Here is a 15,188-nt window from a genome sequence, read left to right on the forward strand (position 1 = left end):
CACACAATCACAATCATATATATATATATATATATATATATATATATATATATATATATATATATATATATATATATATATATATATATATATATATATATATTCAATTTTCAATAATGGTTTTATTTTTATTTTCTATGTGTGTGTGCATGTGTTTGAATATACCGTATGCATATGTGTATTTATGTATGTAGGTGTTGATGCCTTAATTATTTACCATTTTCAAAGTTTTCAATATCCTTGACTCCTAGACATTTCTTGTGAGCTTGGGAGAAATTTGGATCCTTTTACTATTAAAATTTCAATACAATAAACGTAGCATTTAGCATTTATCATAATAAACAGTTATTTACACTGTATTTTGGTATCATAAAGCAATAATGTTATTGGTGTTATCTGGGTGACAAAATCATTGTGGATTTTAATCTCCAGTATCATTATTATGTACATAGTAACGTAACACAAGAGTAAAGGAAGAGCAATGAGTGAGGGAAGAAGCAAGAGGAAAGGATTGTATGCAAAGTCAAGCAGATAAATAGGAATTAAGAAATAAATCCGAAAGTAATATAATAAAGAACACTGAACTCAGCAGCTGATTGACAAAGAAATCGTGGAAATAATGGCAAAAGCGCTCATTGCTATTTATCATTATTTATCAATTTTTCTTATTTTTGTTTTTTGTTTGTCATGAAATAATAGATCACCATTATGACTATTTCGGTATTTCATCCTTTGAAACATTTTCCTTCAAATAATGATAATAGAAATTGATTAATTCCATGTGTTTCACATTATTGTGCTTTATTTCAATGATAATAATAACAATATTAAGTTTTCGAGTGTTGCCATTCTATGCTCATTATAAATACGTGTTCATCATTTTGAAAGCATTCAATTATTACAATCGCTTCAATCCAGCAATTCTAGTAAGAAATATTTACAGTGCAAGTATGTTACTAGTAATATTGCTTGCTTTTAAAAAGCGCCTTGTACTATTAACTTAGTTTTTATATTTGTGAATGCACATACTTATTGATTTTTTAACATTTTGAGCGAGATTTAGGTTTGTTCCACAAGAATGCTCGCATAATCTAAATGTTATAAAATAAATAATTTTGTTTTTGCTCGGCCTCTCATGATTTCATGAAAAACATGTAAAACTGAGTCTTATTGTAATGAGATTATTAATTACCATTTAAAAAAGCTACCAGAATTCGTCGAATTCCATACCTACACCTACATAAGATGCGCCGCTAAGTTCCATGTTGCGTCATGATTATTTGAACTTTCTGTATTGACTTTACACTGGATGGTTGTCTCAATAGCTATGACAGACACAGACGCTTATAAGCTATTTTCTTGACTTACAGAAAGAACTAAGCCTTTTTAACCTAACTTAAATATAGAAGCATAAAATCTATAGCCACTGACAGCATGATAAGATCATAAATGTAGATATGGAAATTAATCAGGATAGCAAACTAAAATAAAAGATGTTGAAGTAGCCATGACAGAACAGCACCGTACTACTGGTGCTGCCACCTGTAGGGGAACCCTAGAAGCTTGACACTTCACCGGAAGTCAGACAACTCAGTACGTGGCGGACGGCTGCATTGCGACGTTGTCTTATCTAAGTGTTAATTTGGTGACTTTTAACTGTGAGGGCAGACCCGTAGAGGTCACAGGAACAAAATTTATCTCATAACGCAAGATAATACCATGTCCATGTCGGGCGAATTCGGAAACCCGTTGAGGAAATTCAAGCTCGTCTTCTTGGGAGAGCAGAGCGGTGAGTATATATAAACATCTTCCATTGCGTCCCTAATTTCACCCAGAATTACGTTTCTCTCGTCGCTCAGAATTATTTGCGAAGTATTTCAAAGAAAGGTGGATAGTCTGGGTATTGCGTAGTGGGATTAAGAATAGGATTGGGGACATGGGATGGGTTAGAATTTTTAGGGCGTGGGGACGTGGCATTGATTTTCGTGAATCAGCTGGTTCGGGGGACTGGCTGGTTGGTGTAGGTGGGAGGACCCCGTCCAGACGGGGGTGGGGGGAGGGGGTAGATCTGCACGTCTAGTGTCTTCGTCGTCTTCTCCCTCTTCTTATTTTTGCGATAGACTAGATTTCGTCATTTATGACAGTTTTCATCCATTTAAAGGCGCTATTGTAACTCTGGCTTTATTCGCACGGTCAGGTTCCAAGGTTATCCCGGTATTGATTTTGAGTGACGTTAAAGACCATCCTTCTTGTTCTAGAGTAAATTTCGCCCCCCAATGACACTTGTCTTTTATACACCCCCATATTTGTATATTTAGACTAGTCACATCCCTAGAATCAGACAGGTGATTTTACATTCTATATACATAACTTTGACCGGACTTCATAGTATTATAAGTTACCGGTAGGCAGTTTTGTGCTTGTGCATCGAGATTGATCTGTAGATTCAGTCATGTAGATTGCATAGGGAAGCCATTCTAGAAGGATCGTGTTTCTTTTAATTTGGCGCTATAGGCCTATTAGACTTGGTGCTCTGGTTAACAGTGGTTTCTGTGACGGGTGAAAGTATGTGAATTCTTAGGGGATGAGTCATTGCATAGTTTTAGTAATTGGTTCAGCCTTCATGGATTGAATGACCTTCTATGCTTCCTAGTTGCATTCTTAATCAGAAAAATGACATATGCTTGGTTTCTGATTGTACAGTTTGATTTTTGAGAGTTTGACTTTTTTACTTTTTATTGGACTTAGTACCTTTACTAGCCTATGGCTAGCCCAGGTTTAAAGAAGGAAAGCTTAATAAGACTTGTTGGAATCATATAGGTTATACAAGGTGGGAAAACAAAAGTTGGAGAGTTCCTAAACATGATACAGTATTAGGGGGCCAAAAATATTCATCAAGCAGTGAAGGACCCTTTATCAGAATCCAGTCAATAATACAATGTACTTTTTTACAGGTATTCAAGATTTGACCTAAACCTCTAAAGTCATGGTAGGTTAGGTCTATCTTTGCTGGCTGCACATCCTTTGTTCTGCAGACGACAAGCCCTCAATGTTTCAGTTTGCTAATGATTAAGACTTGATAAAAAGATTGTGCAATGATAAGTTGATAGGCATATATTTTGGCCCTGTTTACTTTTCCTTTCTCTTTAGGATTAGACCCTTTTTACTTGGCTGTCTATTTTCTTGAACCTTTACTTTTTCAATTTTCAATTTCTCAGTAAGAATGCACCTTTCAAGAGTGTCTAGGAGTGTGCAGCTCTAGTCTCACTGCTATATATTTTTCATAGTTTAAATACATTTGAACTTGTTAATCTAATCTTAGGTGTTATCATCTACCTGACTTAGGGTGACCCAAAAAGTTATTGATCAGTGGCACAAGACTAATGAATTTAAGGACCTGCAATTTTTTATAATTTAATTCTTTGTGTTTTTTCAGTTTTATGAAAGGTTTCATAGCACTAGTTGGGCTTTTAGGGAAATGGTTTGGAAACTATTTTGCACAGTTTGGCATCAACTTGGAAAGTCACAATTTTACTTGCAAACAGCCAAGAAGCATCCTTGTCCAACTATTTAATACTCTACTATTGTAGCTTTTGAGATTGCCATGAGATAACATTTGATTTTGTGATCTACCTGTAGTTATAGGTTAACACTAGACACAGCTGCTTTTACAGGATTTTACCAGAACAATGCTATTACTCATCAGTTCTAAGACTTTACAGGATGTTATGCTTTAGAGATGTAGGAATGTTAAATTGAGAAATTTAAATCTTTTGGCAGAATATCAGTTGATGTACTTGTTTATCAATATTTAACTTACAAATTTGAATGTACATGATAATCTTAACAGTATTGATTTAGAGGTGACCTTTTTTTGGTGTAATGATAATGTACCTTCACTGATCGTATTTACTTCTTATTGGAGCGTAGTTATGCTTTTAAGTATCTTTTATATATTTTTTTTTGATTTCCATTTGCCCATAAGTTGTATTTTTTAACTTTAAACTATTCTTGAATAAATCATTCTTCAGCCTCATATTTGGTTTTGAACACAAATCTTTAATTTCTTGAATATATCAGAAAATGTGTGTGTGGCAACTTGCTGGTTATGGTACTCAGTTAAGCCCCAAGTGAGTTTTATTACATTACAAGATAATTTCAGTCAATTTTTCATTGCATACAAGTTATATTTTTGAATTGCTTTTGTATTGCATTAATTGTATTGCAGCACAGTACTGTGTAATTGTCCTGTATTATATTTTTCACAGTTACAGTGAACTGCATTTTATGAGGCCAAAGCTCAATTTGGTGGAATGAAAGACAGAGCGGTTGTGGATACTGTAGCATTCCATATTCCCAGGTAGAGTGAGGATGCCAAAATGGGGGAATGTGTGACATTTAATCTAGCATTTGGAACTTCGAGGAATGCTGTTTTCTCGCTGTAGTTGTTTTCTGAATGTTAGATTTTAGGTTTAACTTCAGTTCTGTGTTACTGTATTTTGTGCATTTTTCAGCCTTATTCCATCATACTGGTTTTCTAGGATGGCAGGAAATGGTACAGTATTACAATAATTTACCAGCTTTGAAGGTCACAGGTATTTTATATATTTTACTTATAGAGAATTTTGCTTTATTGTCAGTTTATTGGCTCATTTTGTCATATTGATAAAACAGGTGTTTTGATTCCATTTTGTTTAAGTTCTTGGACCAAATGTTACTTTAGCATGCCAGATTAGTTAGAATATTTGATTTTGACATCAGTGAAGCAATGCTGACAAACAGACTCTGCCATAACTTATCATGCCATTGGCAGGTGTGCATACTGTGTAAAATGTAGTGCTGAAAATGTTTTGCTATTAGTGATAATCTCATATTGATTTTAAGCAGAAATTCCATGAGAATATTTTTTCTATGAAGCTATTTTGCAAATAATTTTTTCGTTCTGTGAGATTTTCTTCCGAATTTAAATTTTAAAAATATTCACAAGTTTACATTTCTTTAAATTGCTGCAACATTGATGTGTATGTTGAATAAGAAATGGCCTTAAAAATCTGTATTGGAGGTAGAAAACTTAGCCTACATTTGCAGTGTCTTTTTAGAATCTCATTTTTGTGTGATTGATGGTAATTCATAGAACTGTATCATCAATCTTATGTATTGGATGGAGTAAATGTAGCAGAATCTGGTTCAAAATCTCTGCACTTTGCTACGAAGAGCTTTCTAATTTCATGCATGATGTGGTTTTGTGGTCTCTTTTGGTCTTTAGAAAGTGGCCATTACTGAGGTCTCAGCTTTGGTTCCTGTAGTGTTTTGTGAAGACTGGTGTATGTTACTTTAAAATGTAGTTTCAACAACAATTTTTGAAACAGTAAGGCATACAGTATATGAAATGTCTGATATTCATTTGTATGTAATTTACGTTCTTGTTTCGCCTTTAGTGCATATTTTCATGGCCTAAGCATCCCATGCCAGTGCAGTAAAGTAATTTTTTTGTATATTCCAATTTTTAGTGGATCTAGGTCCCTGCTGTGTATAATTGAATTTCAAGGTGTGCACTCTAGTAACATCTTCCTGTGTACCTCTTATACAGTAAACCCTCAGATATGTCTTGAAACATGTAAAGGGCAGGGGATGGCAGATCTAGGGAAAGGGCATAACTGGGCTATGTCCAACACAGTGCTGGACTACCCCAAACCTTAGCCACACCTTGCATTGTAGCCTATGCACTCTACCCTGTGGAAACACACACAAAGCCCATCAAATCTTCTGAAGACAAAGCGGCTAAAACATTATAAGACTGTTTCATTAAAGTAGTCCAGTGCTCATTCTTACTTGAAATGCACCCATAAATACTTAGAAGGCAAAATGTTGTTTAAAATTTTTTTTCTCAATAGCCATGCAGAGTACAGTACATAATAGTGATATTTTACAAAATTCAGTTCTGTACAGTAAGTTAAAAACAATAAATGCCAGACTATTCATAATTTTTTTGCATGCATCTGCCACCTAATGTTCATATAAGGCCAACCCTGTTGTGCGACTAATCTACCTTGAATATTTCCTGTTTTCTGTCATATGATGCACCTGTTTTTGTATCATATATTTTGTAAGCCAGGAAAACTCATAACAAAGAGACCCCAAACACAAGTTTCCATAATGTTTGCAAATTTTCCAAAGTTGTGACATTTCTCATTAACCTTGTAACATTACAATACAACACAAATGATCAGTGCTGTAGGATGCAGTACTGTGTATGTAAACACTAGTTAAGTTACATGAATATCCCATTTTATGATCACTTTATGCAAGTTAATAAAGGGCATAAACAGGAAATGAAACAGTAAAGATACTCTACTGGGCAATACACAGTATATATTTGACCTAAGATCCATGTCTGTAATAATACTGCACAACCTTTTCAAGCACATACAGCCACTGTAACCAGCAAGTCAGTACTGAGGAAGAACCATCTTTCAACTCCTCTCACAGAGAGAGTATTACTGTGTAGAACTTGTGTGCCTGAAAATCTTCACCTCTTGCTTAAATATTAGTAGTTTTGTATTACTGGGCTAGTGAATTTTTTCATGTGAAATTAGGGCACAACTAGTACAGGACATACCCTTTACAGTTTACTTTATGTACTACTGGTATGTTCTCCAAAATTGTCAATATGTTGCCTTTTACTTGTGAAGATCATGGCTGTTTAATGTATATTAATGTATAGTCATTGGTTATTTGTTACAAAGTACTTTAATAACCTAACAGTTCCCAGTGTAAGAGGATCATCCCAGTTTTGTCCAACTTTGTCCCATAAAGTAGGTTTGTTTTTGGATATGTTCTCAGAGGTGGTGTGGGTGATAGAGCATACTACCTTGATTTTTAGTGATATGCTACTTTGTCATAACATAACTGGGATCTTGGGGTTTCTCCATAGAGTGAGGCTCTAGCCACACGTTGGGTGATGTTCTGCCTGGTTTACAGCCACCTATGTAGGGACAGAGAGGAGCCAACTTCCCCCTCTCACCTTTGTAACCAGGAAGTTAACTCTTGAGATTGCACATATGCACTCAAGACTTAAGCGGCATTCACGTGATCGTTCTTGAATATCATTCACAGGACAGACAGTACACTGTACTGGAAGACTGTCATTCTTGAGAACACATGATCATTGGGTAATGTCATTCTTAGCATCAGTTTACTCTAGTAGTGACACGGTTGTCTTGTGTGAACTCGGGATGACCAGCGGGGAAGTGGTAACACACTTGTCTTGTGTGAACTCGGGATGACCAGCGGGGAAGTGGTAACACACTTGTCTTGTGTGAACTTGGGATGAGCAGCAGGGAGAGAAAGTGCTGCCATTTTTGTTAAAAGCCATAACCTTGGCACTTCTGCTCTTGAAATTCTAGGCCTAGTCCCTCTATGGGGGTCGAATCTACGATCCATGAATGACATAACTGTCATTCATGGATTGTGGGTTCGACCCCCAGGAATGCTGTTAAGTTGGTGACATAAATTTAATCTTGGGCAGTAGTTGTAGGGCATTGAGTGGCTGAAGATTGAAAGTGCTTGTCCCGATGGCCTAAATTCCATAACAGTGAACAAAAATCTAGACCTAGTGAATTGCTTTGAGTAATCTTTTCTGGTATCTATTTACCTATTAATTTTTATTCCACCATATTCTGTGAATCTGTACTATATTTAGTTGATGATTTTCATGTATTATAGTCTACATAATGGATTACAAGGACAAGCCCTACCTCTGGTGTAGCCTGTAGCCTCTATTGTGCTTCAGCTCTTTGTCGGCTTTTCTGTGTCCTTGAGAAAAAAAAAAGTTCATGAAAAAACCCATGAAGAGGGTTCATAGATATCCTCAGTACTAGCACCATTTCTTTTAGTCATGAATTTTCTTTAGTTCCTTTACGAATTTACTTCTTAGTGTTCAATTTTCTTTTAGCATCATCGATAGTGGTATCTTTTTGCAGTAACCTGAAAATTTCTAAAAGTTTCTCATATGAAGCATTTCTTTTATCTTTCTTCATATAATTTTCATTTTGTATGTCCCAGAGTTCAGACACATCTTTATATACATCAGTGAAATGCTGCAACAAAGCCTTGCCGTCACTGTCAGCAGAAAGCGTTGCTATCTTGGCACTGAAGTACACTCCACGGAGAACATGAGAACAGTAACACGATTGACATTCAAAACAGCAGACAATTATTCTTTCACTCATTCCTTAAGCTCTGCCCACAGGAATGATGCTTGTGAATGATGGATTTCTAAATATGAAATCCATTGTTCACAGTTTTCATGACTGACATCCAGTATTCTGCTGTTCATGTGGTCAGTCGGAATGACATTCACGGAAATATTGACATTCGGGATGATCATGTGAACTCGGCTTCATAAACAGTTTTTGCCTATAAATGCTTTATAAGTCTCTTGATGAGGTTTGCATTCTTGTATAGATAAGAAGCAAATTATTAGGTAATTTGCAGTTTTACGAGTTATGTACACAAACTGAGCCTTTATGGTGTAAGTGCCCTATGCCACTCTACAGTTGCCGTGCTGCTGAAGGGGAACTGACACCATGCACACTGTGTTAGCAGGTAGTGACTCACGGTCCCACAAAAGGAGACTGCCAATTTTGAAACCATATTTCTTGGTCTGTGCAGAAGAGTATTCATATAAATATTTATGTTTGTATGTATGGAAAAGGTAGATTTTCTTAAAATTGCCCGTATTCATGAACAGTAACACTTCATGATAACAGCTGCATGTTTATGAAACATAATGACAGAGCTAAAGGTGATGGCTCAATTTGAGTTGGAGGACTGATGTCAGCAGTTGTATGAAATGGTTCAAGGTACTGAACAGATGACGAATTAGGAGGAAGGTACTGAAACTTTTGCCAGTCATTTGTCAAATCTGTAATGCTGAAGAAACTGATTTACTTTATCTTTTCTGCCAAGTAGTTAGCTAGCCAAATGCTTAGCAAGCAACATGATGTGATTTAACATTCTCTGTTCAAAGACTTAATTAGCCTAACTGCCAAGATCTTCTGATCTTTAGTTCCTCAGTTGGTTTTGCTAATTTTTTTTTTGATTAAATGGGAGAGTTTGGTGTTGCTTGACACCAGGTAAGGGCTCCCCTGTGTATTCTTCTAATTTTTTAAAAATTTCAATCATCCTGAGGCTAATTATGCTGTAGTAATTAATTTGGTCACACTTTACAAAAAGTAACCCCTGGTTGACTGTCCAAACATACTTAATATTGTATACCCCATATGCATATACTTTTGTCTGAAGTTCATCATTGTCTTAAAATTTTGGAGCTAAGTATACACCGGTTATTATACATATACATAATGTAAAAGAATGTGTACCAGCCTGTCTCCTCAAAGAACAGAGATGTCAAGGACTGTGGCAAATGTTCTGCATCTTCAAAATCTTGCAGAGATAATGGTAAAAATCAGTGATTGGTCACCAGTAAATATTGCCTTACACAATGTACAGTATATTGGAAAAGAATAGAATTAAGGATTGTTGTCTGTATCATATTTTGTTTTTATAGTGAACACCTGCATAATTATTTGTACAACAGCAATTGAAATATTAGCATGAATAAGCAAGCCATGCACAGTATTGTGATGTAGGATGCCCTGCTTTAGTCCATGACATTTGAATCTCTCAGTGTACTCGTCTTTTTTTTTGGCATTTAAAATTGTTGATAATAGATGGTTTTGACCATGAAACCTTATGAAAAGAGCTTTTATTTAAGAATTATGAATATAACTGCTAGGCTTTGATGTGCTAACATTTGAATGTACCTATTTGCTCCTTGCCAAGTTCCATTAGAAGTGGGCATACTAAAGAAAAATGGAATTTGGTGAAAATAAGGTAATGTTGAGTAAAATACTTCAGTCTGATTGGAGGTTTATGGCTAGTGAGAATCTCACAATTATGTGAAATAGAGTACTGTATTTTCAGTGGGTTCGCTGTTTAGGAGTCATTAGCTGATAGGAAATCTCTTTGAGTTAGAATATTTTTGACATCGGATATGAACATTGGGTTCTGGTATGTACTACAAATGTTTGATTGTAACATTTATCATTAGTATCTAGAATTCAGAGATATTTTCTGCTAATGGGATTTCTTTTAAAACAGTCAGTGGGTGTGAGGTGGCTCTGTTAAAATATTCTTGATTATAACAGCTTTATGTTAACATAGTTTTTGGGTGTATGAGGTAATTTTTTCTAGCATCATACTCCAATAATTAGCTTTCTAAGCTTCCACAATTAAATAACTTGGTAGGGTAGTGCAGAAGTAAAGGAAGAATACCTTTAATATAGTTCAGGAGCAACAGGGTAAACGTGTGTAGCTCTCATTAAGGTTTTGATCAAGGAAGATGTTGAATTTCAAGTAAGTGGCCCCTGTGGGCTTGTTCCATATGAATAGGGTTTGTCTTCTGAATAATAATAATAATAATAATAATAACACTGTATATTTTAACCATTTTGTTTAAGGCTTTCCATGATTTACTTTGCTCCCTCTGCAAAGGTAACAAGTAAATTGTAGCTAATTATTTTGGATTGATGATATTTGCCATTACTTAAGACTCCTGGCCCCAAATGCTGTTCATAAGGGTTCCCTTATCTACAGATTTTTCTACCAAAATTTGTATACTGTAATGTTCAATTGACATGTCAGTTTCATTCGTGGTTCTTTACTTGGTAGTTTCCTTTTTTCCTGTGTTGAGAATTATGGTTTAACCTTCCCATTTCTTGCTTACACCTCCAGTGCAGGATCCCAAATGTTTTCTAAAAGTCTTTTCATTCCTCTTTCTGTAAAATTGTGGAATGGTCTCAATTTCCGGTGGGACTTTTAAGGTGTTGTTGTATTGTCATGGCTTAGTGGAAAGCATCTTGATTTCAAGGGGCTACTGGACCACTGGAGACTGGGGCCTTGACAGCTTCTTTTTGAGCTACCCAAGGAGGCCAGTGGGCATGGGAGACTAAGACTAGGGCCAGGCCAGCCTTTTTCAGCTTCATTCTAGTAGTATTATTAATGGCAATACAGTACAAGTACTGTACTGTACTTATGTATAAGACACTATAGTACCTGTACTACTATAAATCCCCATGCACCATACAGTTTTTCTGACTTGTTTTACTGTTTTTTTTGTTTGGCAGTGTTTTACTTTTTTTTTTTGTGTTAATTGCTTATGAACCCTCGCTATGTAAGCTAATGGCCTCTAGGGTTGGTGTATATGAATGCTAGCTACATTGCATAAAAACCAGCTCACCGGAATTCGTTTCGCTTTGATTCTTTTGCACTTTTAAAAAGCCTTCCCAATTTTAGAGAAGGTTCATTCTAGTTTTATCAGGTTAAGCTACAAGTACTCAGCCCTATGAAGTGAACAGATCAGATGCTAAAGAATTTCTGGATAGGGACACTTTTGTCATTGTATTTTACTTGTTTTGTTAATTGGTTAGTTCCTTGCATGACTAGTTTTGGTTGAGGTTTTCTATATAGTTTGTCTTGTCTGACTGAGATAGCAGTAAATCATTGAGTACTGTACAGTTATGTATATGATACATTACTGTAATTTGTAATATTCAGGTACTTTGGTTTGCTAAAGCGTAAATGCATTGATAAATTTGTACTTCAAGTATGCATAGGTTTGCTTTGCAGCATTAGACATACTGAAGTATCCTTTTCTACCTGTTTATCACACTGTCAGTCTGTTGTTTGGTTTTTCCTTTACCAAATTAAACATCTGAAATACATGTTCAGTCTTTATTCATGATTGTCGGGGATGTCCCCTCTCATTACCTATCCAAACCATCTCATCTAGAGATCACATGACTTAAACATTATTCATGATGCCTTTGGTAACTTATTTACTAGTCATCATCAACCTCTTTCCACTTAACCAGACATGTTACTTTCTCCTATCCTGCTGTGAATACCAGCTCACAATTCATTATTCAACCATGGTACCAGAAATTTTCCACATCTTACAAGGTTTGCTTATGCCATAATGCAAACCTGTTATGTCTCATCATTAGCTGCTCCTGTAACTGCCTAGCATCTAAAATCCAGTCTTTTTATGCTAAGCAGTACCGAGTCTTTCCTGTACCACCAAGTGATATGATATTCTGTACATGATTTAATCGTTTTTATCTTATTTACCATATGTGTGGCCACTGCTGTCTGTATCCATTCCTTTGCTTCCTCTATATTCACCACAGCCTTTGTTTTGCTTACTTTGATATTTAAGCCTTGTTAATCCTTTATAGCTTCATTCATTAGTGTGATGAGCAAGTAAGAGATCTTTGTAGATTCTTGAACATTTTCCGTTTCAGATTCTACTTATATACCTCCTACTATCATTACTGTAGATTGTGACACACAACATATGTCAGGTAATTTCTGTACAGTATTTGTTTTGCTGATCTGTCAAATGCCTCACTTAAGTTCACAAGTACATAATGTGTTTCTTTTTGCATAATTTTCTTAAGTTTGTATACTGTACTTTCCCTGAAGGTGTCATTGATGAAGATCTGATCCCTAGTCAGTATCTTTGGCCAAAAACTATACAGGCATTTGATATCTTTCTGAATTTTTTCCTAACTCTTTCAGTGTTTTTTCCCCTATTTTTTATCATGATCCAGCAATCATACTTTTGTTTATATACTTTAAGCACACTTTATTTCCTGTTACATAGGGCCATTCCTGAGAGTGAGCTGGAGTTGTTAAAGATCAGTAATAAAGTGGTTAATTGATGGTAGGCATATGATTGGAAGGAGACTCTCCCACCTGCTGTAAGCCAGAACCTTTTTTCTTTGGTTGTGGTTGAGTTAAAGATATTTTGCTGCGCTGGGTTCTGACTGACTGTCAGGTTGAATCTTTCATCTTTTTTTTGTTGTTGTATGTACAGTATGTTGTTTGCATTTTCTGTTGAACACTCATTTGAATAAAAAATGTGAATGAAAGTATATGCGTAAATGTTTTCATGTGAGTGTTTTGTCTGGTCTTATTTTCAGTAGAACAGGTTTGTCAAGCATGTAGGAAGGTCAAAGACATTTACTGATGTCTTGGGGAGGGGGAGGGCACTCTTTGCCCTTGACACCACTGAATCTTTGTTCCTTTCTCCCAGATTCCATTTGTTCTCTCCTTGCCCCTTCTCTTCATTCTGCTCTGGCTCAGTCCAAGAGGGTTATGCAGTTGAAGGTAGATGATTAGCTTGCACTCTCCAACAGTGCTGACCCAGGTTTTGTGCCAAGCTTTCTCCATGTGAGACTGCTGTCCATGTTTGTGGTTCGTCACCACCTACCTCTTGCTTCGTTGGCAGGTTTGCTTGAGCACTTGCAGATGATGTGGCTGTTTGTAGAAAATTTGAGTGACCAGTCTTTTGCTGTTGTTGTCCTTGGTTAGGAGTTCAATGATCTTAAGCTTCCTGTAGCTACCTGTGAAGATACCCCTGTGGTACTGAGCACAGGCCATACACCTCTGACACTGCTACTTGCCCTGACTCATGGATGGAGTAAGGTGAAGAACAAAAGACTGTATCTTCCTCCTCTTGTTGTTGAGCTCTTCTTCCTCATCAGATCCTGCCTTCTTACTTTCATAGGATGAGAGGTTTTTGTCATCTAGGAAGCACTCTTACACGAGATCCTGTGGGCTTGCAGTGGGTGTCTTCATTCATCAAGTGTTGTGGTAGTGTTTGCTCACCTGCAACACGAAGGCTGCCATGGAGTCTTCTCCTGTTTGTGCTTCTGTGAGGCATGCAGACTAGAGTTGCACTCTTTTCTTGCATGTAGACAGAAGATTCACATGTTGCAGGTCATTGCTCTACAATACCATTGGGCCTACTTGCATGTTACATCTTTAGTGTAATTTTGATGACTAGCTAATTTTGGCATCCTTAGAGTTGCAGTTGCTCCATTACAGATTCCACTGTCTCACTTTTTGTTGCAATTTAGGGATAGCAATAAATTTAGAGAATTCAGGTCTCATGCTTAAGCAGTATGCTGTTCCCTGAGCATGTTGATGGCAAGGCAGCAGCGAAAGCTTTTCTATCACTGTGTCAGCAAGCTCAGGGCGGTAAAATGCAGCTCCTTTTGCAACAGGAACAATCATCTAGGCTTTTGCACGTTGTCCTTGGAGAAGTTTGTCTCGCATGGCCCTCTACCAATGCTGACTGCAGTGGTAACTGAAGCAGCATTGGCTGCCCTCAAGTGACCCTCCCTTTTACCTCGTGCATTAAGCTGAGAGGTGAGGACCTTACTTGGTGGCCACCACTGAAGATGCTTCACCTCATGGCTTAATAGGAAGCTCCCATTGTTCTCTCTTGTTCCAGACCCCTAGACTGCACTTAAAAGCCTTTTCTCTATTCAGTCTGATTTGCCAAGTGATCACTTTTATTTGTCACTCTGGGTATTGGATGACTTCAGGATCTCCTCATTACACGCATGCTGATTGGTATCCCACTATAATAACTTGTCTTGTTGAGGTGCTCAGAGAGATTTTCTGTTGGTCCACTCTTCTCTGTTAGCTGTACTTTTTGAGGTACAGTGCTGTTAATCATGCACCTTTTGCCAGATTGTATAGAAGTTACAGGAGTCATTGGTCTTCTGGTTATTATCATGAGGAACATGGAATTTTTATGTGGAGATATAGCATGCCAGTGAGTTGAGGGACTATCATCCCACTTGAGGAGGAAGGCTCGTACATAAAAGGAATTGGTTTGTATTTCCGTACAAACAAATAAAAAGTTCTGTAATATGTTTTCGCTTAGGTATGCAAACCAGAGTCTTTTACCATAATTCCACCTCAACCAGCCCAGGTAGGCTAGTCCCGCATGCTAAAGGAAAGTGTCCTCATTAAAGAATTTAAAAAGTTTCCTTTTATTCATTTGACTTTAGTGCATTATTTCCCTTTAACTTTCCTCTTTTATTCAACTGACTTCAGTGCATTATTTCTCTTTAACTTTCTTCTTTTATTCAGCAGACTTCAGTGCATTATTTCTCTTTAACTTTCTTCTTTTATTCAACTGACTTCATCTTTTATTCAACTGACTTCGTTGTGTTATTTCTCTTTAACATTCTTCTTTTATTCAACTGATTTCAGTGGATTATTTTTCTTTAACGTTCTTCTTTTATTCAACTGGCTTCAGTGCATTATTT

At 36.5% G+C, this 15,188-nt stretch overlaps 1 protein-coding gene across 2 annotated transcripts in view; it reads left to right on the forward strand.

The window, feature by feature from the left end:
• Positions 1 to 1,525: 1,525 nt before the first annotated feature.
• Rab6 (RAS oncogene family member Rab6) overlaps positions 1,526 to 15,188 on the forward strand; it is an 88,309-nt gene continuing 74,646 nt past the window's right edge. Inside the window, exon 1 of one of the 2 annotated variants that reach the window (XM_067089607.1) lies at positions 1,526 to 1,789. In XM_067089607.1, coding sequence (XP_066945708.1) covers positions 1,720 to 1,789 — 70 coding nt within the window. In that variant the 5' untranslated portion in view covers positions 1,526 to 1,719. The remainder of the gene's footprint in view (positions 1,790 to 15,188) is intronic. The other variant, XM_067089608.1, reaches the window with a different exon arrangement.

The sequence above is a fragment of the Macrobrachium rosenbergii genome, chromosome 46 (genome assembly GCF_040412425.1).
Source record: "Macrobrachium rosenbergii isolate ZJJX-2024 chromosome 46, ASM4041242v1, whole genome shotgun sequence".
In the NCBI taxonomy this organism is placed as follows: Eukaryota; Metazoa; Arthropoda; class Malacostraca; order Decapoda; family Palaemonidae; genus Macrobrachium; species Macrobrachium rosenbergii.